This window comes from Narcine bancroftii, chromosome 2 (genome assembly GCF_036971445.1).
Source record: "Narcine bancroftii isolate sNarBan1 chromosome 2, sNarBan1.hap1, whole genome shotgun sequence".
Lineage (NCBI taxonomy): Eukaryota > Metazoa > Chordata > Chondrichthyes > Torpediniformes > Narcinidae > Narcine > Narcine bancroftii.
This window is the reverse complement of record NC_091470.1, coordinates 48,454,346-48,478,427: the sequence shown is the minus strand read 5'-3', so window position 1 is coordinate 48,478,427 and position 24,082 is coordinate 48,454,346. Positions and strand designations below refer to the sequence as shown.

General features: G+C 38.5%; 1 protein-coding gene across 2 annotated transcripts in view; it reads left to right on the top strand.

Moving 5' to 3' along the window:
* ryr3 (ryanodine receptor 3) overlaps positions 1-24,082 on the top strand; it is a 448,180-nt gene that overhangs the window by 361,194 nt on the left and 62,904 nt on the right. For both annotated transcript variants that reach the window (XM_069916619.1, XM_069916620.1), the window contains 6 exons: positions 10,029-10,138; positions 11,447-11,498; positions 12,897-12,947; positions 16,662-16,761; positions 16,963-17,042; positions 17,300-17,376. In XM_069916619.1, coding sequence (XP_069772720.1) covers positions 10,029-10,138; positions 11,447-11,498; positions 12,897-12,947; positions 16,662-16,761; positions 16,963-17,042; positions 17,300-17,376 — 470 coding nt within the window. The remainder of the gene's footprint in view (positions 1-10,028; positions 10,139-11,446; positions 11,499-12,896; positions 12,948-16,661; positions 16,762-16,962; positions 17,043-17,299; positions 17,377-24,082) is intronic.

The following is a 24,082-nucleotide window of genomic DNA, read 5'->3' as shown; positions in this document are numbered from 1 at the left end:
TCGGGGTTATTGACCCAGACATAGGGAGTTTTTCTGTACCTGTTCAATGGCTTGTGGCCTTCACTGCATTGTTGGCAAGAAGAGCTATTGTATTCAAATGGAAAGACTCTAGACCACCAACAGTGTTTCAATGGTTTTCTCATATTATGTCTTGTTTAAGTTGAGAAAAATATTAGATATCATGCATTTGATTAATTGGTGAAATTTGAAGATACATGGCAATCTTTTATGTTTTATTTTCATTTGATGTAAATATTTCTAATGTGATTGGATGTATTTAATCTTCCAGATGAGATATCGTTTTACCCTTGTGTTTCTGATTTACAGTAGGAAACAAAAACTGCAAAATATAAATATCCCTCAGGATAAGCTGCTCAGCTGTTTTTTTTTATATTTTAGAGTTGGTTAGGTTTTTTTTCTATGCAATACCGTTGATTCGGTGTTTTCAGTTTTGTTCCCTTTTCTTCATTGTATTTTATTTCTTATAAAAATCTATAAAAAAAGATTGAAAAAGAAAGATAATGCCTGAACAAGTGGATTCAGTTACCCACTTAATCCATTACTTCTCATCCAAGAATCGTTTTAAAAAGGCAACAGCATGGTTGCTCAAACTTAAAAGAAAGAAGCAGAAAGAAAAAACAAACAAGCGATGTTCCTGCTCAATTTCAATCCAATAACATCCATCAAGGAGACCTACCACAAAAAGAGACAGGAAATCTTGAGACCAAAAAAAACAGTGGTCTTCACAGTTAAAGAATTGGTTAATGCTGAGAAGAAATTTGCAGATGAAATTTCAAGTATGAGAAAGGGAGTTAATATTAAAAGGAGAAGCAATGCCAGAAAAGATGAAACATCCTGTCACACTGGTCAAAGATGTTTACATCTTTGATTTGATTTTTCAGCTTAAGAGGTGGGCCATGGTGGTTGCAACCTTAAGTTATCCAATCCACACCAAAAATATTGGATTCCTGATGCCACTGGGTCAATCAGAAAAATTATGTCCTGGACAACAGTAGATGGCAGATTTGCCCTGGACAGAGTCTCTCCTGCTGAACCTCCATTTGCATATGTTGGAGTTGATTATTTTGGACCCTTTGGAGTAAAGTGTGGAAGGAGTGTTGTGAAACGCTAATAGTGTTATTTTCACATGTTTAGCCATAAGAGCAATCCACATCAAAGTGGCATCATTACTTGACCCAGACTCCTTCATTAATGCCTTTCAGCATTTTTTTTCCAGTCCTGGTCAGGTAAAAGAACTATGATGTGACAATGGTACTAATTTTGTAGGGACTCAACATGAATTGAAGAAAGTGCTTATGGACTGGAATCAGGATCATATTCATGGTGAACTACTCCAGAAAGAAATCATTTGGATCTTCCATTTCCTCCTTTTGGCTCACACCATGGAATTGTATGGGAAAGATTGATTAGATCAGTGCAAAAGGTTCTCAATTCCATCCTAAATGGACAGAATCTTAATGAGGAGGGTCTTCACACAGTTCTATGTGAAGTTGAAACTATCCTCAGAAGTCGTCCAATCACTAAAACGTCTACAGATCCAAATGATCTGGAAGCACTTACCTCAAATCACCTTTTGCTTCTGAAGACTAAGCCTTCTTTGCCACTGGGGCAGTTTCAGAAGGAAGACATATATGCATGATGCAGGTGGAAGCAGATGCAATTTATATTGGATTTGTTCTGCAAAAGATGGGTGAAAGAACATCTTACACTGTTGCAAGAGCCACAAAAATGGTCTAAGATGAGGTGTAATTTCAAACCCGGGGATGTCATGATCATCATGGACAATTCAAGTTTATGGGGAAGATTGTTGATAGCATTCAAGACAAAAGAGAACTTGTACGTCATTTGGATCAAGATGCTCAGTTTAGTTTCTTTTGTTCTGTGACATGGAGGAATCAGAAAATGTTCCTACATTCTTCTATTGATGTCTAACAATGTTTAACAACTTATAATAATGTTAACAATGTTTAATATAATTTAATAAACATTGAAAATCTCAACTTAACTTTAGTACAAATTTGTTTGAACAAGTCATAGAACAACAACTACAACATTCTTTGATCCTCCTGGTGACTACAAAGGAAAGAAGTCACTACAATTAAATACAGTAACTGTATAATTTTTTTTACGCTTGCAGATGTAGAAGTATGTCAGTTTCCTTTTGAAAGTTCAAACAGTTGTCAAAACAGCACAATTTCAACTTCTGTCTCCAGAGGAGCAGTGTCATTAGCCACTAACTTTTATTTTTCATTGCATATGCACAGTATTGTATGAGGGAGGATCCATTGCTCTGAATAGTGATATGCATTATAGAGCTACTGCTGCATGTGTAATTGTGAAATGATAGATTGCTGAGTGTGTTACAAGGCTATGAATAACCAAGAACAAAAAAAGTGAGAGCAGGAGGAGCCCATTTTGCCCTTGAATTTGCTTCTCCATGCAATAATATGAAGGTTATTATTCTACTTCAATACTATCTTCTTTCCCCATCCTTTTGTCTGTTGTTTTCTCTGCTATCCACAATCTATCAATCTGTTTTACAAGCATTTATTGACAGCTGCCACACCGTTACAGAGGAGATAGATTCACACCACAAATTAAGAAATGCCTCCTTATTTTGTTACTAATTGGCTTATTTTTTTCAATATTTTTATTGGATTTTTAGAAATAGAAGCTATTATCAAAGGTAATGTAAGAAAAATAAAACATATATATACTCAATATCATAACATTCAAACAGAAAAAAGTAAACACAAACAATTATAACATATGGCTAATTGAAATTTTTTTTTCATAAAAGAAAATATTATACTATATTACAAATTCTACCCCCTTCCTTTCTGGTTATTTGATAAGTATGTGTAATTTCACTACCATTAAAAGAAACCACATGCTCACAAAACAAAATCCAAATGATCTTATAAATTACAAAAATAATCAATAAAAGGACCACATAAACTTATAAAATTTAAATCCGTTACAGTAAAAGAACATTTGATTTTTTTTTTCAAAGTTAGGTATGCCACCATATCAGATAGCCATTGAGTATAAGTAAGAGTGACAGCATTTTAACACTTCATCAATAATGAACATCTAGTAACAAGAGAGGCAAAAGAGACAGAGTTAAATTCAAATCAGTTGTCTTAGTTGATCCAAAACAGACAATTATAGGATTTGGTATCAGATTCACATTGAGAACTAAAGATAGGCTATGAAAGATATCCTCACAAAAAATGGAAAAAGAGTAACAAAACAAAGTATCTTCTTCAGCATTTTGAGGAAAAATTAAAGTAAAATTTAGCCAATTGAACTTTAGAAAAGTAAACTCCATGTACAATCTTAAATTGTAAAAGCGAATGTCAGGCACACAAAGATGATGAATTTACCAGTTTTTAAAATAGTATGTAGTATCCGAAAATGTTACTAATTGGCTTAGTAATTGGCTAATTGGCATTTTGAAAGCATCTGGACTCACTTTTTTTGATTGGAAAAATATCCGCATCACATGGAAGTATTTCGAAGGACTCGATGAGTTTGTGACTCAATCTTCTGTGAAGATTTGAGTACCAGCATAGTCATTCTCCCCTCATAGGATAATATGGTCCAGTGAATTCCCTGTTCAGCAGCTATGTTCTTATGTTAAGAAGATTTAAATTGACCAAGGTCCTGAAAAATTATAGTTGAACATCTTTGCTTTTGTTCATATTTTAAAATATGGCAATGAAGCATATAACTTATTAATGCCTTTAGCAATGTTTATACAAAAGCCTTGTAACAAACAATCATGTTAATTTTAGTGTATCATTATGAAATGTTATTAATTGCATTGAATGTGAATGTGTTACAAGGAACGCTTGCCTGTGTACTAGCTTGCTGAACATAGAAAGTACAAGGATACCATCTTCAGTAGCTAAACAATTATTGTGTTGCAATTTAATTTATCATGTTTTATCATTACAATGTAGTTCACAATGTGCAGTCTATTGTGATGCCTGGAATTCGGAAATGTGCAAGATAGAACATTGTCACGCTACAGGATGAGAGATCAATTAGAGCAAAAGCAAAACCATTAAAGATAGTGTCAGGTTATCTATAATAGAGATATCATAGATTATTTTGTAGTGGGGATTTTTGTTGTTGACTGAAATCTTCTCTGTCATACTGGGATAATTTTTTTTAACTGATATGGTGGAAATTATTAACATTGCAGATTTATATCATTTCTGGTTTAGTTTCTCCAGAGAACAAAGTGGCCAAAAGCCACACTTCCTGCAAAATGCATAGTCATAGCATAGCTGTTTCTTGCCATTTAATAACTAAGCACTGACCATCACTTACAAGAGAAGTCTTGAGCACTTCCTCACAAATTATAATGGCACTTTTTGCAGATATCCTCTATTAATCAGATAGCCACCTTGATCAGCTACTTAAATGCATGGCTATCAAAGATGGACTGAACCTCATTATTCATTAATGAATATTTCAGTTCCTGACTCTCAGTAGTTTTGAGAAGACTCACCAAATAGGTAAGCATCTCTTCTTCTGACTTAAATATTCATCCTTGCCACCATTCACCTGTGTGTTCCACATCCAAGGTGCACCGGAGCAAAAGTCAGGGTTTTTTTTAGCAGCTTTTCCCAAACCCACAGATTTGGCCATTTTGAAGAATTAAATGAAGTGTTGCAAAGAAACATGAGCCAATTTCCCTTCCAAATCATAGACAGTTCCATGTTGATGAGAATAGATGTGGTAGTTCCTGGGTAATTGGCCAAAAGCTATAAATCTGCCCAGTTAGAAGCATTGAATGTACAATTCTATATGCACTGGTTCAATGAGGCAACCTTCCACGACTATATCAGAACCATTAGGACATGGAATGAATGCTGACCTTAACCGTGATGCCTCACATGAGAAGGAAATTGCCTTGCTGTGGGTTAACCTAGAAACACACTGCCAAAATCCAAGGGAAAGACTGTCCATCTTTCCAAAGTACATGACTTGGTGAATGGGGAACTAGTGGGAATATCTCTTTGGGTATAGATCATTACTCTGGTTCCATTGATATTTAGATGACTTTTCATCCATCACAGCGTCAGAAGTGATATTTAATTCTTCAGTCTTAATCTACGTTTACAAGTTCTCCAACAATTAATCATGTCCATGGCAATTTAGAGCATTACCTGAATAATAATCAGGTTAAGGCTGATATGTGACAGAGCTTGAGACAATGTAATTGTTGAGCAAAAACAATTGTGAACAAGAAGCTAAAAGTAAATCACGAAAATCTGTAGACACTGTGGTTGAAATAAAAACACACAATGCTGGAGTAACCAACTAAGTTTCTCCAGCATTGTGTGTTTTTAATGTGAACAAGAAGCTTACCAGTCAGTCACTTTGAATTTCAAGAATGATTACTGAATCCCCAATGTCATGGTTAATCAGTAGCCCCTTTCAAATTGCAGCACCTGGGTAGCCCTCCTGGGACCCGGGTGAGATTACTGGGGCAAAGGTGCAGGAAGCAACTCTCAAATCACAGGGGGAATCTACCCATTAAATCTCCAACCCAGTGATTTAAAGGGGATCCTGCCCCTGTGATGATGCATCACGCACTCACTGGAAGTACTGTCGAAAGTTAAGAATTGAAGTCCAAATGGCAAATGGGAAGGATGTTCAGGTGCTGGCTGCTGCGGTCACGCATGCAAGTGCTGACATCACTGGAATAAGTGGGTTGGCCATTTTGGTTGTGGACGAGACCTAGGTAAGATTTACTGGGTTCCTGGACTACCTTTGAGGTAGGTCAGGGACCTGGTTGAACCCTTTCAAACTGCTGCATAACTGGGGCACTGTCCATGCAAATTGTCCAGTTAACCCCATTTTACACAGAACTTTGAAAGGCCCTGGTGTCATCAGGTTCATTTGTACCCTAGTTACAAGAGCAAGGCTGAAGTTGTGCATTTGTACCTATTGGTTTCTCTGTTCCTGCTGGCTTATCTGTCAATGGAATCACAGCACAGAACAGGAAATTTGCTCCAATCATTCATGCTAGCCAAGTTGGCATTCTGGACTTGTCCCATTTGCCTGCATTTGGTCTATATTCTTCTTATCCCTTCCAATCCATTTATAGTGCCCTCCATAATGTTTGGGACAAATACTCAATTTTTCTTTATTTTCCCATGTTCTACAGTTTTCAAAAATCAAACAATTCATATGTAATTGAAGTGCTCATTCCAGATTTTATTCAAGATTATTTGTATACATTTTGGTTTGACTGTAAAAATTACAGTACTTTTTATACATAGTTCCCTCATTTTAGGGCACCATAATATTTGGGACATAGACAAAGTATGCATATTAAAGTAGTCATGTTTTGTTGCATATACCTTGCAAGCAATTACGGCTTCAAATCTGTGATTCATAGACATCACCAGGTGCTGAGTATCTTCTCTGGTAATGCTCTGCCAGGCCTCTACTGCAGCTATTTGAAAAAAATCTTCAGCATCAGCTCCTGCTTGTTTCAGAGGCTTGTCCCTTTATCTTTTCTCTTCAGCATATGGAAGGCATGCTCAGTTGGATTTAGATCAGGTAACTGATTTGCCCATTCAAGAATTTTCCAGTTTTTAGCTTTGAAACACTCCTTTGTTTGGGATCATTGTCTTGCTATAGGATGAAGGAAGAATGAGTTTGGAGGCATTTGCTCAGACTTGAGCAGATAAGATGTTTCTATACACCTCAGAATTCATTTTACTCCTGCCATCAGCAGTTACATCATTAATGAAGAAAAGTGCGCAAATACCTGTGGCAGTCATCCATGCCCAGGCCGTAACACCCCCACCACCATGATTCACAGATAAGATGGTAAGCTTTGGATCTTGGGCAGTTCCTTTACACCTCGACACTTTGGTCTTGTCATCGCTCTGATACAGGTTTATCTTGGTCTCATCTGTCCACAAGACCATTTTCCAGAATTCAGCTGGCTCTTTAACATACTTCTTGGCAAACTGTAATCTAGTCATCCTGTTTCTGTGGCTAACAAACAGGTAGTTATTGACACATCCACACCTGCCACCTGAAGAATGTTTCTAATCCGTCAGACAGACATTTGGGGATTTTTCTTCATTAATGATGAGAATTCTTCCTCAGCAGTGGAGATCTATCTTGGAATCCCAGTTCCTATGCAATTACTGAACTCACCAGTACACTCTTTCTTCTTGATGCTGTTCCAAACAATTGATTTTGGTAATCCTAAAGTTTGGGCAATGTCTCTCACTGTCTTATTGTTTTTCAGCTTTATAATGGCTTCTTTGACTTTCCTTGGCACAACTGTCCTCATGTTGAAAAATAGCAATTACGGACTCCAAAGGTGATCAAAAGCTTAGAAGCAAGCCTAGCTCTCGTATATCTGCAACAATTAAGTAATTAAACATACCTGAATAATCACAAACACCTGTGAAGCCAAATGTTCCAAACATTATGCTGCCCTGAAATGGAGGAACTATGTATAAAAAGTGCTGTAATTTCTACATGGCCAAACCAAAATGTTTACAAATAATCTTGAATAAAATCTAGAATGTGCACTTCAATCATGTGAATTGTTTGATTGCAAATTTAAAACTGTGGAGCACAGGGACAAATAAAGGAAAAATGTCTTTGTCTCAAACATTATGGAGAGAACTGTATCTGTCCTCCTTTTAGCATTGTAATTGTACCGGCTTCTAAAGATTTCTCAAGCAGCCTGTTCCAGATATGAACCACCATCTGAGTGAAAAATTCTCCCATTTAGTTCCTCTTAAGTTTCTCACCTCTCACTTGAAACAATGCACTCAATTTCTAGAAATATCTTCCCTGGGAAAAAAAGACTGTGAGTTTACTTTATCCACATCCCTCATGGTTTTATAAAACTTTATAAAGTCACACATTATCCTTTTATGCTCCAAGGAATAAAGACTCAGCCTATCCAGCCTTTCTCTATAGTGGTAACTCAAGTCCTTCAGTCCTGGTGAATCACTTATGCACCCCTTCTAACTTATTGATATATTTCTTATAGTTGTGTGACACTGTTCTCTAAGTGTGATCTATCAAAGTTCTTGCACAGCTGTATCACGATATCCCAGCTTTTGTCCTCAATACCCCACCCAGTGAAGGCAAGCTCACCCTGTCTACCTGAGTCACCACTTTCAGGGAACTATGTACTTATACTCCTAGCTCTCTCTCTCTTCTACAATGCCTCCCAGGGCTCTACCTTTTATTGTGTAAGTCATGTCCTGGTTCAACTGTTGAATCCTCAAAACCTTCCCATAATTACTTTTGTCAAAAGAATAATTGATAGTAACACTTGCATAGATCCTGCCACCGCAACATTTCAAAATGCTAATCCACTAGACCCAGAAGCATTGTGGGAAAATAGCTGAAGCAGTAACCTAATGACTGATTGTTGAAGAGACCAGTCCCACCATGGCAGAAAGTTAAATTCAAATGAACAAATAAATCCTGAACCAATAAGTTAATTTCTATAAAGGAGATTAGGAAACTGCCAGGTTGCTATTAAAACAATTAACAAATGGCCTTTGGGGAAGACGATCTACCATTCTGACTTTTCTGGTCCTTCTCTGATACCAGGCCCACAGTGGATGTGGTTGATTTTTAACTGAAATGATGGAGCAAACTTCTGAATGACCATTCAGTGCTAACTTGTTAACAACATATCCATCACATTAACAATGTTTTTTAAAAAGTATACATGACAGAGGAATCTATATGATGACAATAGAATGCTGAATGGCCACCCAATGTTCTATCATTAGGAAAGAAGCATGCTATGTAAAAAAAAACAAAATATGTAATAAACATGCAAAGGAAAGGCTTACAAGGCGAAGACCAATGTCTTGCAATATAAATAATTGGGCCACTTGCCTCAACATGTTTTAAGGATCAAGTAGAACTACAGCACAACAGCTGGCTGTTTAACCATTGAACATTATAACAAGACATTGCAACACTGCTGCTGGAAGCCATACAGATTGATCTCCAGCATGCAATGTAAGAGTGGCAGTGGTAGGGTAAGGAAATGGAGGTTGACATCGAATCTGGATTTCCTTGGAGAACCTATGTTCCTGAGCCACAGGGAAAGGGACAAAGAAGCTTTTCTATGCTGTGTCTGACCCTGGATTCACTTCTTGACAGTTTTGGGTTCACAGTAGACCAATTATTCCCTGTTCAGATCTCAGGTTTATTCTGCATAGTTGATGCTTGATCTGTAAATTTAGAAAAGGCTGCAGCAGATTGTTTGAATAAATGTGTAGAGTGGGTGAGAAGCCAGAGTACTAAACTCCTGGTCTGTGTGGAAGGTTCACCCTGCCTGGTTTCCTGCAAGTGGAAATAATTAAAATGTCCCCATATGAATGATACATGCAAACACTACGATGTTAGAGAGCTTGGCAACCACATGCACGATATTAATTTTGTACCTTTTTCTGGCCTTTTGACACAGGTCCAATATTGACTGGGTTTTGTAGATGAAAATTTCTGTAGTTTTACCATGAGCAATTGGCAGTAATGTTCCTTCCACACACTTCTCTGTTTCATCAGTGGTGTCAAATAATCTGTTTTGATTTTAACTGAACTATGTTTATGCCACCTAATGTATGAGCATGACTTGCAGGGTAACCTTTTTAAAAATGCTTTTATTTATTCAAAGTTTTGAGGGATTATTTTAATCATTTTGAACCTGGTGAGAATTCCCTAATCTATTTATTGTACATACTAAACCATCCAGAGAAAATTTGTGATTGAAATGTTTTCTCCATGTTTTTAAATGGAAAAGCTGATGCAGAATCTTGTGCTGAATTGGCTATCTATTTGTCTCCAGATTTAAAGTTACAGCTTTAACAACTTTAATGAGTCCAAGAGATAACAAATGTGATTGTCCTTGTTTTAACAAAATACGCTAATTATAATTTAAACATTTTGTTGCATCTATTGGTCCAAAACAAACCTTTAAATGTGCTTAGAAATCTGCAACTGCTTCAGAAGAGGAGGATGAGGAGGAGTCTAACAAGACACCTGATCCACTCCATCAGCTTATCCTACACTTCAGTCGTACAGCCCTCACTGAACGAAGGTACAATAATGGTCTTGCTTTCTTTTGTAAAATAATAGTAAAACCAAAAAGAAAATAGCTCAATTAGAAATTAAAGGAAAACATTTTCTTGTTCTGGAAAAGAATTGAATGTGAATAATTTTAGACTACCCACTGATCTTCCAGCTTGCAATGAGATAATTTCCTATAAAAGGTGTATGATACAAAGAAATAGAAATAAATCCCATAGATCTGCCTCATCAACAGCTAAGATGGAAATTCCAATGGTGCACAACCTACTGAGTGAAGAAATGTCTCCTAATATCAGTCCTTGACTGCCACCCTTCCTTTGAGACTGGTCAATAGATCAGGACCTTGTAGCCAGAGGGCATCACTGCTTCACATCCAGTCTTGTCATTCCCACTGAGATCTTTTATATTTAAATTATATCACTGCTCATTCCTCTAAACTGTGGGTAGAAAAGATACATTCTGCTCAATCTTTCCTTATTGGACCCATATTTCTTCCAAGTCTTCAAAGAGGTCACTTGCAACTTTAATTTGCAGTCTTTGACTCTTCCTTATTTGCCAGCCTTTCAAAAATATTCTACTTTTTTGTTCTTGCTACCATAGTGAATAATCTTGTATTTCTCCCACTTTAATCTCCTTCTGCCACCATCTGGACCATTTACTTCATCAGATGGTATTTCTCTGCACCACCCCTCCCAACTCACTTTCCCATGATGTGCTGGTTTATAATGGCTTGGATTACCCATCATTTCACCTGTCATTAACAGAAATAATGAATCATTCAGCATTCAGTACAAATATCTCTCACTTCATCAAATAAATTTAGCAAATTCATGCAACAGAACGCTGATTTTGCCTTTATACCTTTTTATGTTACAAACACAAAATCAATTCTATTTATATAACCATGTTACCTCCACTCAAATGTATGGTGACTCATGAAGCATTCTGTTTTTGCACTTGATTATGTCTTTCATCCAATAATTGATGTGACTCCTGGGCATGAACCCACCTCTGGTTCCATTGAACTGCGCCAGTCCTGCGGGAGGAAGTTCCAATGACTACAATAATTTTAGAAAAGTTGCTTGCAACTATGATTCTTGATTTGACAGTAATTAATTATTTGTTGTCCACACTTTAAACCTTTATTTCTATCGCAGAGCTCATAATTCTGATCTAAATTCTAAGCTACCAATAGCTGGTGAATGTTTGTAAAATGTTCTAAAATGTAGCCATATATTTTTGTTTCATAAAGTATTTTGTATAACAATCTATGTTCAAAAAATGATGAATTAATCAATCCCTATATCACTTGCTGCAGTGCCATTGAAGATGACCCTTTATACCTTGCATATGCAGATATGATGGCAAAGGTAAGTTATCTGAAATGTTGGAAAAGTTGAGCATATTTTTTACTGAAACTGCTAGTTTGTCTTGTACATCAACATGCAGATGATAAAGTGCAAAAGAATGGTGGTAATGAATAGTATAAGGGAAAGGCATCGCTGCCAACCTCTGGCTTCAATTAGATAAATAAAACATGTGGAAATCAACAATTATTGCATTGTGATGAGAAGCAAAATGATATGTGTTGAGCTGAAGAAAAGGCCCCCAATCCCAATTATGAAAATCTACAGCCAGGTTTAGCAGGGAGAGAGGCATGACTTGATAGTGGACTTGATTTGTGGAGACACAAACTTTGAATACCAATGAATGGATATTCTGTCTGAGGGGAAATACAAGTAAGTTTGATGACTATTGTTTTGTTAGTGGGATCCAAGGGAACAATAGTGAAAGGTTTGAGATCACCAAGGAGATTGGTGAGGTTAGCTCCAGGCCCTGCACTGTGCCGAAGCCATTCAGAGAAGGAGACATTGCCACACATTAAGAACCAACAATGGATATTAAAAAGTGAAACAGTCACTAACCTGACATATTAACTCTATTTTCTCTCTCCACATATGCTGCTTGACTTGTTGATTGCCCCCACCATTTTCAGTCTTTAACCAACAATGAACAAGAGGAACAAAGGATATCTGTGAAGTACTGGAGAAACACAGCAGGTCACACAGCATCCATAGGAAGTAAAAGGCAACCAATGTTTCAGGCCTATCATCAGAAACAAAATATAGCTGTTGATCTTTTCACCCTGCGCTATCTCTTGCTATTTTAGAAGCAAGTTGCCCCTAGTTGTTACAAGTCACACAGCTTTTGGAGGGTCAGGAATGCTCAGTCTTAAAATTGGTGCGCAGTCCTATATGTCAAGAAATATATATAGTTCATTGAGGTGATTTAAGGGCCTGTAGCCCAGCATACCCCTCCCTTCCCATTCCTTATGTTCATGTTCCTGATACATTGTGCAAGGAATATTCTACAAAAGCGGCAAAATACTGACAAACATTTTGGAAAAATTGCATATTGCTGTAAGACTATTGTCAGTCAGTAGCAAATCTAATTCAAGAATGCCTGTGAAACTAAAATCAGATCAACTTATTAATTGTTAAACATTTTTTACCCATTCCTAGACAGCACAAGTTTTAATGACAGAATGATTGAAGTTATGACCAAACAGCCTTGTGGTCATAAAAATGGTCAGTGTGGTTATGTTAGTACTGTAGCTTGGATAACTGAGAGTCATTTACAAATGGACTTTTAAGGATTAGAAATGATGATGCAATTGAAACAAATGCTTTTTTTTGCAAGGAAATTGCAAGGTAGGCTGGTGTGTGGAGCAAAATCACTTAATTCTAATTCTTTGGTTCAATGCTTAGAGTTGCCATGTTGCTGATGAAGAAGATGATGAAAAAGAAAAAACTTTTGAAGTAAGTTGATAAAAGCAAATGGTCAAATATTGAGCTTGTTTATTCTGGGTAACCACTAAATTTAAAATAGTCCTTATACTAAAATGGGACAATAACGTGGACCAGTATTGGAATAACAGTGAAGAGGTTTATAGTAATGTATATTAGAGTGTCTTGAGTCTTTAAGTTCTTTTTTTAATTTTTCACTTGTTCTTGAGTGACACCATGACATATACTCTTTGGTAAAACATAAAAGTACTAGAGGAACTCAGTAGGTCACGCAGTGTTCATAGGAGGTAAAGATATATAACGAATGTTTTGGGCATGAGCCCTTCTTTTAAACCTTCTATGGATTCTGCGTGACCTGCTGAGTTCCTCCACCATTTTTATATTTTTACTATAATCACGTCTCCAGTTTCTTGTGTTTTACTCCATCTAGCTTCAGTGTGTGTGAAAAAATATATAATTGGACCAATCTGAGCTTGAAAGTTCCTTTCATACAGATAACAGGTGCAGAGATGCTATGGAATCAGTGTTCCTTGATTTTTTTCAAGATTCTTTTTCATCTTTACTTCTCACCTGAATGAACACCGCTTTTAGTATGGATTCAGCAAATCAAATGACCCAATACTTGCTGTTCACTGTTGCATGTGTCAATGTTAACACTTCAGGGATTTTCTCAGCAAGTTCCTAATTCTCTTTTTCTGTCCAACACATGATCATTTGTCCTCCATCAGTTCTCCTTAATGTAGATGTTGTGGTATTCTATCATTAGACATTGTTCGACACATACTGCCCATCTGATCTGCGATTCAATTGTGTAGATAAGTGGGGTGGCACAGAATCTTGCCTTGCCACTAAATGTGCGGTTAGTTCATGAGGAAATGGTTAAGCTGCCTGATATTATTGCTATACACTGTTTACATTGTGTAGACATCCACAGTTTATACAAAACACGACTGAAGCGATTATCTCAGTGCAAAGGGATGCAAAACCAGCCCATCCAATTAAGTCCTGTGATGAATACCACTTAATTACTAAAAAATTGAATCGCACTTTAGCACTGCAGTGTGATAAACAGTTGTTACATTTAGCACTAACAGCCAGTCAGATGACCCACAGAAAAAAGAAAACATGATATCGGACAGAAACGTGGTTTTAAAAGTATTGTTTGGTTGGTTTTCACCCAGAATCTGTCACTGAAGTGATAACGCTGACAGCTGCTTGCCACTGATTTGCTGAACCCTGGGAAGAGCATCAGTCTGTGACAGCATAGAACAATCTCTGAAATGGCTGCTATAGAAGTGAGGAAAAATATGGCTACCTCTCATGTGGACATCTAATCGATGGGGCAGTGGACCCACAGTGCTGTCAGGTGTCTGTGTGGTCTGTCCATCAAACCCAATGTCATCCAGCCATCATCAAAATGGCAAATGATTGTAAAAGAAGACGTTTGATCATTTTGATTGCATTTTATTCATCATAGAGTGGTAGTGTAGAGTTCTCTGGAAAAAATGAGTGAATATCATGTTTGTTAAAGCATTTTTTAACGTTTGATTATTTAAGGGAAGGGAATCAGATATGGTGGGGCTGATAATGCGAAGTAACCATAGCATCCCACATCTGTCCTTTACTGTTAAATCAGCTTATTAACAGAACAGTAACATTTCTCTCCAATTCATTTGTTCTTGGAGCCTTAGGGATTGGAAGCTGGAACTTTGGGATCATGGGTCGAGGGATGTCTCTTAGATACTCCTCATGGAAGCTTTAAAAATTATTTTCAAATGAATGGATTTTAAATATACCTTGGATTTTGATGGCATGGTGTGGATCAAAATGGTTCTTATATTACCCTTTCATTGTGGATTGTCAAACAGGACTTGCTTTTGCTGAATCCATGCTGCGTCTGTCTGACAAAATGGATCCATCATATGGCATGAATTCAGCAAAAGGCAGGTCCTGTTTGACACATTTTCTGGAGTTCTTTGAGGATATAATGTGCACGGTAGATAGACAGGAGCAAGTGGATGTTGCTTACCTGGATTTCCAGAAGGCGTTCAATAAGGTGCCACATAAAAAACATAAGGAAGATAAGGATGCATGGAATTGGGGGAGAAGTATGGATAGAGGATTGGTTAACCAAAAGAAAGTAGAGAGTTGGGGTACATGGATGCTTTTCTGATTGGCAATCAGTGGTGAGTGGAGTGCCACAGGGGTCGGTGCTGGGCCCACATATGTAAACTCTCTGGAAGAGGGGACAGAGTGTAGTGTATCTAAGTGTGCTAATGTCACTAAATTGAGTGGAAAATTAAATTGTGCAGAGAATACCGAGAGAAGTAGATTGGTTAAGTGAGTGTGTAAGGGTTTGGCAGATGGAGTACAATGACGGCAAATATGAGGTTATCCACTTTTGAAGGAAAAATGGAAGACCAGAATATTATTTAGCACATGCAGAAAGACTCGGGAGTGCTTGTGTATGAATTGCAAAAGATTGGTTTCCAGGTTCAGCAGGCTATCGCAGGCAAATGGAATGATGGTCTTCAATGCTAGAGGGATTGAATTTAGAACAGGGAGGTTTTACTGAGACAGCATCTGGTGTAATGCATGCAGTTCTGGTCTCCTTACTTGAGGAAGGATGTTCTAGCTTTGGGGGTGGTGCAGAGGAGATTCTCCAGGTTAATTCCAGGGACAAAAGGGTGAGGAGAGATTAAGTTCTCTCAGACTGTACTTTCTGGAATTTAGAAGAATGAGAGGGGATCTTATAGAAATACACAAAATTATGAAAGACATCGATAAGATTGAAGAATATCAGTTTTTTCATTGGTAGGGGAGACCAGAACTAGGGAACATAGCCTTAAGATTCAGGGTAATAGATTTCAGACAGAGATGAGGAGAGAGGTGAATCTGTGGAATTCACTGTCCATTGAAGCAGTAGAGGCAACCTCAGTAAATATACTTAAGACGAGGTTGGATAGATTTTGCAGAGCTGTGTTCCCTTGGAGAACGTTATTTATAATCTAAGTAAAAAATATTAAACTTTTCTTAAAATGGCAACCATACCTGCATTTCATAGGTTCAAGGATATAGTGTGGCCCTCTGTGCTTTGCTGCCTGCCCCCACCCCACCCTTGTCCTTCCTCTCCTGGGGGGTGGATGGGTTGAATGTAAAAAACCTGGAGGATGGGCGTTGAGCTCCGACAGACCCTGTGAATAATGAGTTTTTCATTTCTTTTTCTTTATTTTAAATTTGTTATTTGTCCTTGTTCAGTGGTGTCTTGATTTTTATGTCAAATAACCATCTTTGCCTTTTCATACAAGTTAAGTTTCTTTATTTAAGTGATTAATGTATTGTTTTGTGGGGGAGGGGGGATAAAACCAGATTCAGTAGAAGAAATGTTCATATACTTTATGAATGTTCTTGTTGTACTGTCAATTATGGATCTGTCTGAGTTTGGAAAAATCATAAATAAAATAATAAAAAAAAGGTTTCTACATAGTAAAGGAATTAAGTGATATGGGGAAAAGGCAGGTATGTAGCAATGTGCCTATCATCAGATCAGCCATGATCACATTGAATGGCAGAGCAGGCTTGACAGGATGGATCGCCTACTCCTGCTCCTATTTCTTATGTTCTTATTGTTCCAAACTATTATAAAATACTTACTTTATTGTAGACTTAAAAGGGGCATGTTACCTGGTAACACATTAAGATTGCTTATATGTTGTGTTCCTTAAGGAAAAAGAAATGGAGAAACAGATGACACTTTACCAGCAAGCAAGACTTCACCAGCGTGCAGCAGCTGAGATGGTTCTACAAATGATTAGTGCAACCAAAGGTAGAGCAAAACCATGGTAACAAGCTCCAGGCCAGACTGTTTATGTATTGGCTACAAATAGCCCTTTTCCATATTTGTGTTTTGTGGTTGAAGTTCAAGAAAATAGATAAACTTTATAGGTTTTGTTATTGGTGACAATTTAGCTAATTGTCTTTACATTTGTTTAACATTATCCTTCATAATTGTATATTGTTTAAACAGGTATATTAAGTCCCATGGTGACCACAAGCTTGAAGCTTGGTATAGCCATTCTGAATGGTGGTAACCCTGATGTCCAGCGGGTAATGCATTCTTTGCTATTTAAACATCTGTATCTGTTCTAAAGAAGTTAAAACACTACTTTACTTTCAAGTGTGCTGATTTATTTATCTGTGTAAGAAGTTATCATTTTTAAGACTCTAAACTTGTACTGATAGAAATTATGAAATTCTGGAAAGAAGCTATTGATTGCATTTATGTCTAATTGCCCATGGAGAATAACAAAAATACACTATATTTCCTAAATTGATATACTAATAACATAACAATTTTTATTTAGATAATGCTGGACTATTTGAAGGAGAAAAAAGAAAGTGGTTTTTTCAGGAGTTTGTCTGGATTAATGCGATCCTGCAGGTAAATGAACAATATTAGCTATATGCAGGAAGCATGTATTGTGTTGACTTTGAGCCCTTTTGCATTGGTATTTCAATTTGCTTACAGATATGTATATTCAATGTTCTCAAATTATAGATAAAATGGAACCTGGGTGGTTTGGGCACATCATCACTTTTTTGACAAGGCCACTGTGGACCTTTAGAACTAGTGTACAGCAGCTTCATTCTGTAAAACCACATAAGAAGGCATTAAGAGTCATGTTGGTGTAATGCAGAGACTCGTCAGTGAAGCAAATGCCTATTTGCATCAATGCAGCAGCTTTGTCATCACTTCTAATGGTACTTTTCTGTTTGAATTTGCGTACTGCAGATTAAAGGTTCAGGAGTATATGACAGTTTTACAATAGATGGTATATTCAAATCCATCCATTCCTGGTTCTAAAATCCTTATCATAACTGATTTATTTTAAAACAATTTACAAATCAACAGGAACTTGCTTGAAAAAGGTATCAATTGAATATGGAACCTGAATGTTTTCAGCAGAAGTGCAGCTAAATTCAGAATTCCCCTAAAATATGGAAGTTCTGAGAGTGAAATGTTTTATAATTTAAAAAAAGCACACAACAAATATACAGTGTCATAATAAATTTTAAAAATCTGATATTACACAAAATTTTCTTTACTGTATCAAAAGACAGACAAAAGGGGGGTGTGGCAATATGGCGTAAGGAACAGACGTGCCTTCCAGTCCTCTCCTGACTCTTTGTTATTGTTTTGTCTATAAGTGCCCGTTAAAACTTTTTAAAAGTTTAGAAATAGTTAGAGGTGTTGAATTAGTTTCTAATGGTACAACTGCTGAAAAGAAGTAAAAAAAAAAACGGCAACAGATTGTTAAGAAACTGCATTTCCCGAAGTTACCTGAGCCTACCTGTTTACAAGAAGCCAGGACTCAGCGTGGAATGGATCCAGGAAGAGAGGTACAAGATTCGGCAACGGAGCTCTGCTCTTTATTGGCAGGGCTCTTTAAAGATGGCGCCCGGCAGCCCTTGGAACAAAGGGCTGCCCAGGCGCGTGCGCGTGAATCAACGCCCGCTGTGAGCGCTGTCAGTGAATCTTTGACAGCTAGAACAGCTGGGACGCTGCCAGCTGAAGACCTGACTTTGAAAAGACGCTTACCGATTGATGTAGCGGTGGTGCTGCGAAATGCACCTCCAGTAATGAAGACTTCAACAGACATCGATGTAATGAAGGCATTTGATATAATATGGGTTAAGGATAACCCTGGCCATCATCCTCCAGATACTGTTGAGGAGGTTGTGGCAGGGGTTTCCACATGTAGTCATACTATAAGAAAAGCAGTTAAACCAAAGGAAATAGAAGACCCTTTTGCTATACAGAAACAGCAAGATCCTACTGTGCCTGAATCTATTCCAGTAGATATGCTTATTAAGAATCTTGAATCTAAGTTATCCTCTACAATAAAAGAAATAGGTGAGGCTTTAGTTCAGGTTAATACAAAGCTTAATACTTTGGTGGACATTAATACTCAACAGATGGTTGATTATGGAGCTTTTAAGCTTGAAATGAGTGAAAGACTTGATGGTTGTGATCAAGGCATAGTTGAGGTACGAGACCAAATACAAGATGTAAATAAAACAATTGAAATTTTACAAATTCAGAATAAAAATTTGGTGAAAAAGGTTGATTATTTGGAGAATCAATCTAGACGGAATAATATAAAAATTGTTGGTTTGCCAGAAGATATGGAAGGATCAGATCCAAGAAAATTCTTCACTGAATGGATTCCACAAGTGTTAGGACAAGATAAGTTTCCGGAAGGCATAATATTGGAACGTGCTCATAGAGCTTTGAGAAGAAAGCCTTTTCCAGGACAAAATCCAAGACCTGTTTTGGTTCGTTGTTTAAATTATTATGATAGAGAGACAATTTTGCATGTGGCTATAAGAAATGCACAACAAAGAGGATCTCCTCTGATGGTTCAGAACAATCGTGTTTTTTTCTATCCGGATTTGAGTCAAGAAGTTATGTCTCAACGACATGAATTTAATCCTGTGAAAGAAGTGTTGTGGAAAAAAGGATTTAAAGCAACATTTAGATATCCTGCAGTATTGAAGATTTTTCAAGATGGTTATCAACCAAAATTTTTTGATAATCCTATGGAAGCTATGGACTTTTCTCAATTACTGCCAATTACGCAATTTCAGGAAAGACGTAGTCCACCACGGTCTCCAAGTAGAGTGGAGACGCAAGATGGGAACCGAATTCCAAGAAGAAATGGAAGCAATGGTGGTCGGAGTGACAAAGTTGATTAAAAATTTTTTTTTTCTGACAAGATTTCAGATAATGATGATAATTTAATGTGAAACGGGAGTTGGGAGACGGAGCTGGGTGGGCATCATTTTCCAGAAGTCATCAGCTACGTGTGAGTTATCTCACACCCAATATTTTGTGGGAGTTACCGCATTGAGCGGTTGAGACAGGAGGAGGTGGTTGTAACCTCCTACCTGTTCTTTTTTTTTATCAATTTTTGGATTAAGGAGTGAAGTTTTTTTTTATTATTTTTAATTTTTTTTTTGTAGTTTTTTTTTTCTCTCCTCTTTTTCTTTGTGTTATTGTAAGTAATGTCTAAACTTAAGTTTGCCTCTCTTAATGTTCAGGGTTTAAATAATCCTATTAAGCGTAAGAAAGTACTTGCTTACTTTAAAAAATTAAAAGTTGATGTGGCTTTTTTGCAGGAAACTCATTTAACAGATAAGGAACATTTGAAACTTAAACGTGAATGGGTTGGACAAGTTTTATATTCTTCATTTAATTTAAAGGTGAAAGGAATGGCAATTCTGGTGCATAAGAATTTACCATTTCAGTTACAGAATGAAGAGAAAAATGGAGGAAGATTATTAAAATTGAATTGTACAATTCTTAATGAGGCTTGGACTCTGCTTGATGTTTATGCTCCAAATGTTGAAGATACAGCTTTTATTGTAGATGTCTCTTTATTACTTGGACAAACAAATTCCAATGTGATGATTGGGGGAGATTTAAATGTAGTATTGGAGCCTTTATTGGACAAGTATCCAAGAGTAATTAAGAAATCTAAGATGGCAGTACAAGTGACTAATATGATGAAAGATTTGAACTTAGTTGATATTTGGCAAAGACTTAATCCTACAGAGAAAGATTTTTCTTTTTATTCTTCACGTCATAATTCTCAAGAATTGATTATTTTTTAATTTCAACACATTTGCAGGATAAGGTTATATCTGTGGATTATAAGGCAAGGTTGGTTTCAGATCATTCATTATTATTATTAGAATATCAGAGTTCACAAGATGTTCAGAGAACCCCAAGATGGAGTTTTAACACTACGTTATTACAAAAACCAGAATTTATTAGTTATTTAAAAAAACAAATTGAGGATTTTATTAGTAATAATGCTAATTCTGTTTCTAGTCATTTTGTTTTATGGGATGCAATGAAAGCTTTTTTACGAGATCAAATTTTTACCTATGCATCTAAAGTAAAGAAAGAGAGAATTCGAGAGATTGAAGATTTAGAGAAAAAGATAACTGTTAGTGAAAAAGAATATCAAAAAAATGCTACTGAAATGCAAAAGAATCAGTTAACTAATTTAAAATTAAAGTATAATGAATTACAAACATATCAATTTGATGAATCGAACTAAACATAAGTTTTATGAATGGGGTGAGAAAGCTCAAAGTTTTATCATGGCAGTTAAAAAAAGAACAATTATCTAGGATTATACCAGCAATTAGAAAAAAATCGGGTATTACTTTTAGACAAAAAGAAATTAATGAGGAATTTTGTAATTTTTATGAAAAACTATATCTTTGGCTTGGCTTCGCGGACGAAGATTTATGGAGGGGGTAAAAAAGTCCACGTCAGCTGCAGGCTCGTTTGTGGCTGACCAGTCCGATGCGGGACAGGCAGACACGATTGCAGCGGTTGCAAGGGAAAATTGGTTGGTTGGGGTTGGGTGTTGGGTTTTTCCTCCTTTGCCTTTTTTCAGTGAGGTGGGCTCTGCGGTCTTCTTCAAAGGAGGCTGCTGCCCGCCAAACTGTGAGGCGCCAAGATGCACGGTTTGAGGCGTTATCAGCCCACTGGCGGTGGTCAATGTGGCAGGCACCAAGAGATTTCTTTAGGCAGTCCTTGTACCTTTTCTTTGGTGCACCTCTGTCACGGTGGCCAGTGGAGAGCTCGCCATATAATACGATCTTGGGAAGGCGATGGTCCTCCATTCTGGAGACGTGACCCATCCAGCGCAGCTGGATCTTCAGCAGCGTGGACTCGATGCTGTCGACCTCTGCCATCTCGAGTACCTCGACGTTAGGGGTGTGAGCGCTCCAATGGATGTTGAGGATGGAGCGGAGACAACGCTGGTGGAAGCGTTCTAGGAGCCGTAGGTGGTGCCGGTAGAGGACCCATGATTCGGAGCCGAACAGGAGTGTGGGTATGACAACGGCTCTGTATACGCTTATCTTTGTGAGGTTTTTCAGTTGGTTGTTTTTCCAGACTCTTTTGTGTAGTCTTCCAAAGGCGCTATTTGCCTTGGCGAGTCTGTTGTCTATCTCATTGTCGATCCTTGCATCTGATGAAATGGTGCAGCCGAGATAGGTAAACTGGTTGACCGTTTTGAGTTTTGTGTGCCCGATGGAGATGTGGGGGGGCTGGTAGTCATGGTGGGGAGCTGGCTGATGGAGGACCTCAGTTTTCTTCAGGCTGACTTCCAGGCCAAACATTTTGGCAGTTTCCGCAAAGCAGGACGTCAAGCGCTGAAGAGCTGGCTCTGAATGGGCAACTAAAGCGGCATCATCTGCAAAGAGTAGTTCATGGACAAGTTTCTCTTGTGTCTTGGTGTGAGCTTGCAGGCGCCTCAGATTGAAGAGACTGCCATCCGTGCGGTACCGGATGTAAACAGCGTCTTCATTGTTGGGGTCTTTCATGGCTTGGTTCAGCATCATGCTGAAGAAGATTGAAAAGAGGGTTGGTGCGAGAACACAGCCTTGCTTCACGCCATTGTTAATGGAGAAGGGTTCAGAGAGCTCATTGCTGTATCTGACCCGACCTTGTTGGTTTTCGTGCAGTTGGATAATCATGTTGAGGAACTTTGGGGGACATCCGATGCGCTCTAGTATTTGCCAAAGCCCTTTCCTGCTCACGGTGTCGAAGGCTTTGGTGAGGTCAACAAAGGTGATGTAGAGTCCTTTGTTTTGTTCTCTGCACTTTTCTTGGAGCTGTCTGAGGGCAAAGACCATGTCAGTGGTTCCTCTGTTTGCGCGAAAGCCGCACTGTGATTCTGGGAGAATATTCTCAGCGACACTAGGTATTATTCTATTTAGTAGAATCCTAGCGAAGATTTTGCCTGCAATGGAGAGCAACGTGATTCCCCTGTAGTTTGAGCAGTCTGATTTCTCGCCTTTGTTTTTGTACAGGGTGATGATGGTGGCATCACGAAGATCCTGAGGCAGTTTACCTTGGTCCCAACAAAGCTTGAAAAACTCATGCAGTTTGGCATGCAGAGTTTTGCCGCCAGCCTTCCAGACTTCTGGGGGGATTCCATCCATACCTGCTGCTTTGCCACTTTTCAGTTGTTCGATTGCCTTATATGTCTCATCCAGGGTGGGAACCTCATCCAGCTCTAGCCTTAGGGGCTGTTGAGGGAGCTGGAGCAGTGCGGAATCTTGGACTGAGCGGTTGGTACTGAAAAGAGATTGGAAGTGTTCTGACCATCGGTTGAGGATGGAGATCTTGTCGCTGAGGAGGACTTTGCCGTCTGAGCTGCGCAGCGGGCTTTGGACTTGGGGTGAGGGGCCGTACACAGCCTTTAGAGCCTCGTAGAAACCCCTGAAGTCGCCAATGTCCGCGCTGAGCTGTGTTCGTTTGGCGAGGCTAGTCCACCACTCATTTTGGATCTCCCGGAGTTTGCGCTGAAGATGGCTGCATGCGCGACGGAAGGCTTGTTTCTTCTCTGGACAGGACGGCTTTGTAAGGTGAGCCTGGTGGGCAGCTCGCTTCTTTGCCAGCAGCTCCTGGATTTCCTGGCTGTTTTCGTCAAACCAGTCCTTGTTTTTCCTGGAGGAGAAGCCCAGTACCTCTTCAGTGGATTGCAGTATGGTAGCCTTCAACTGATCCCAGAGGGTTTCAGGGGACGGGTCCGTGAGGCGGGTTGCAACGTCGAGCTTTGCTTTGAGGTTTGCCTGGAAGTTTCCTCTCGCTTCGTCTGACTGCAGTTTTCCTACATTGAACCTCTTTCTGGGGGCTTTATTGTTCCTGGGCTTTGGCTTGAAGTGAAGGTTGAGCTTGCAGCGAACCAGCCGGTGGTCAGTGTGGCATTCCGCGCTAGGCATGACCCTGGTGTGGAGCACATCTTGTTTGTCACTTTCTCGCACCAGGATGTAGTCCAGGAGGTGCCAGTGTTTGGATCGGGGATGCATCCAGGTGGTCTTAAGGCTGTCCCTCTGCTGAAAAAGGGTGTTTGTAATGACAAGCCGCTGTTCTGCGCAGAGCTCCAACAGGAGGCGCCCATTGTCGTTGCACTTGCCGACGCCATGCTTGCCCAGGATTCCTGGCCAGGTTTCTGAGTCTTTGCCGACACGAGCGTTGAAGTCGCCCAGGATGACAACCTTGTCGGCTGTAGGGGTACGTTGGATGAGGTTGCGCAGGTCGGTGTAGAACTTGTTCTTTT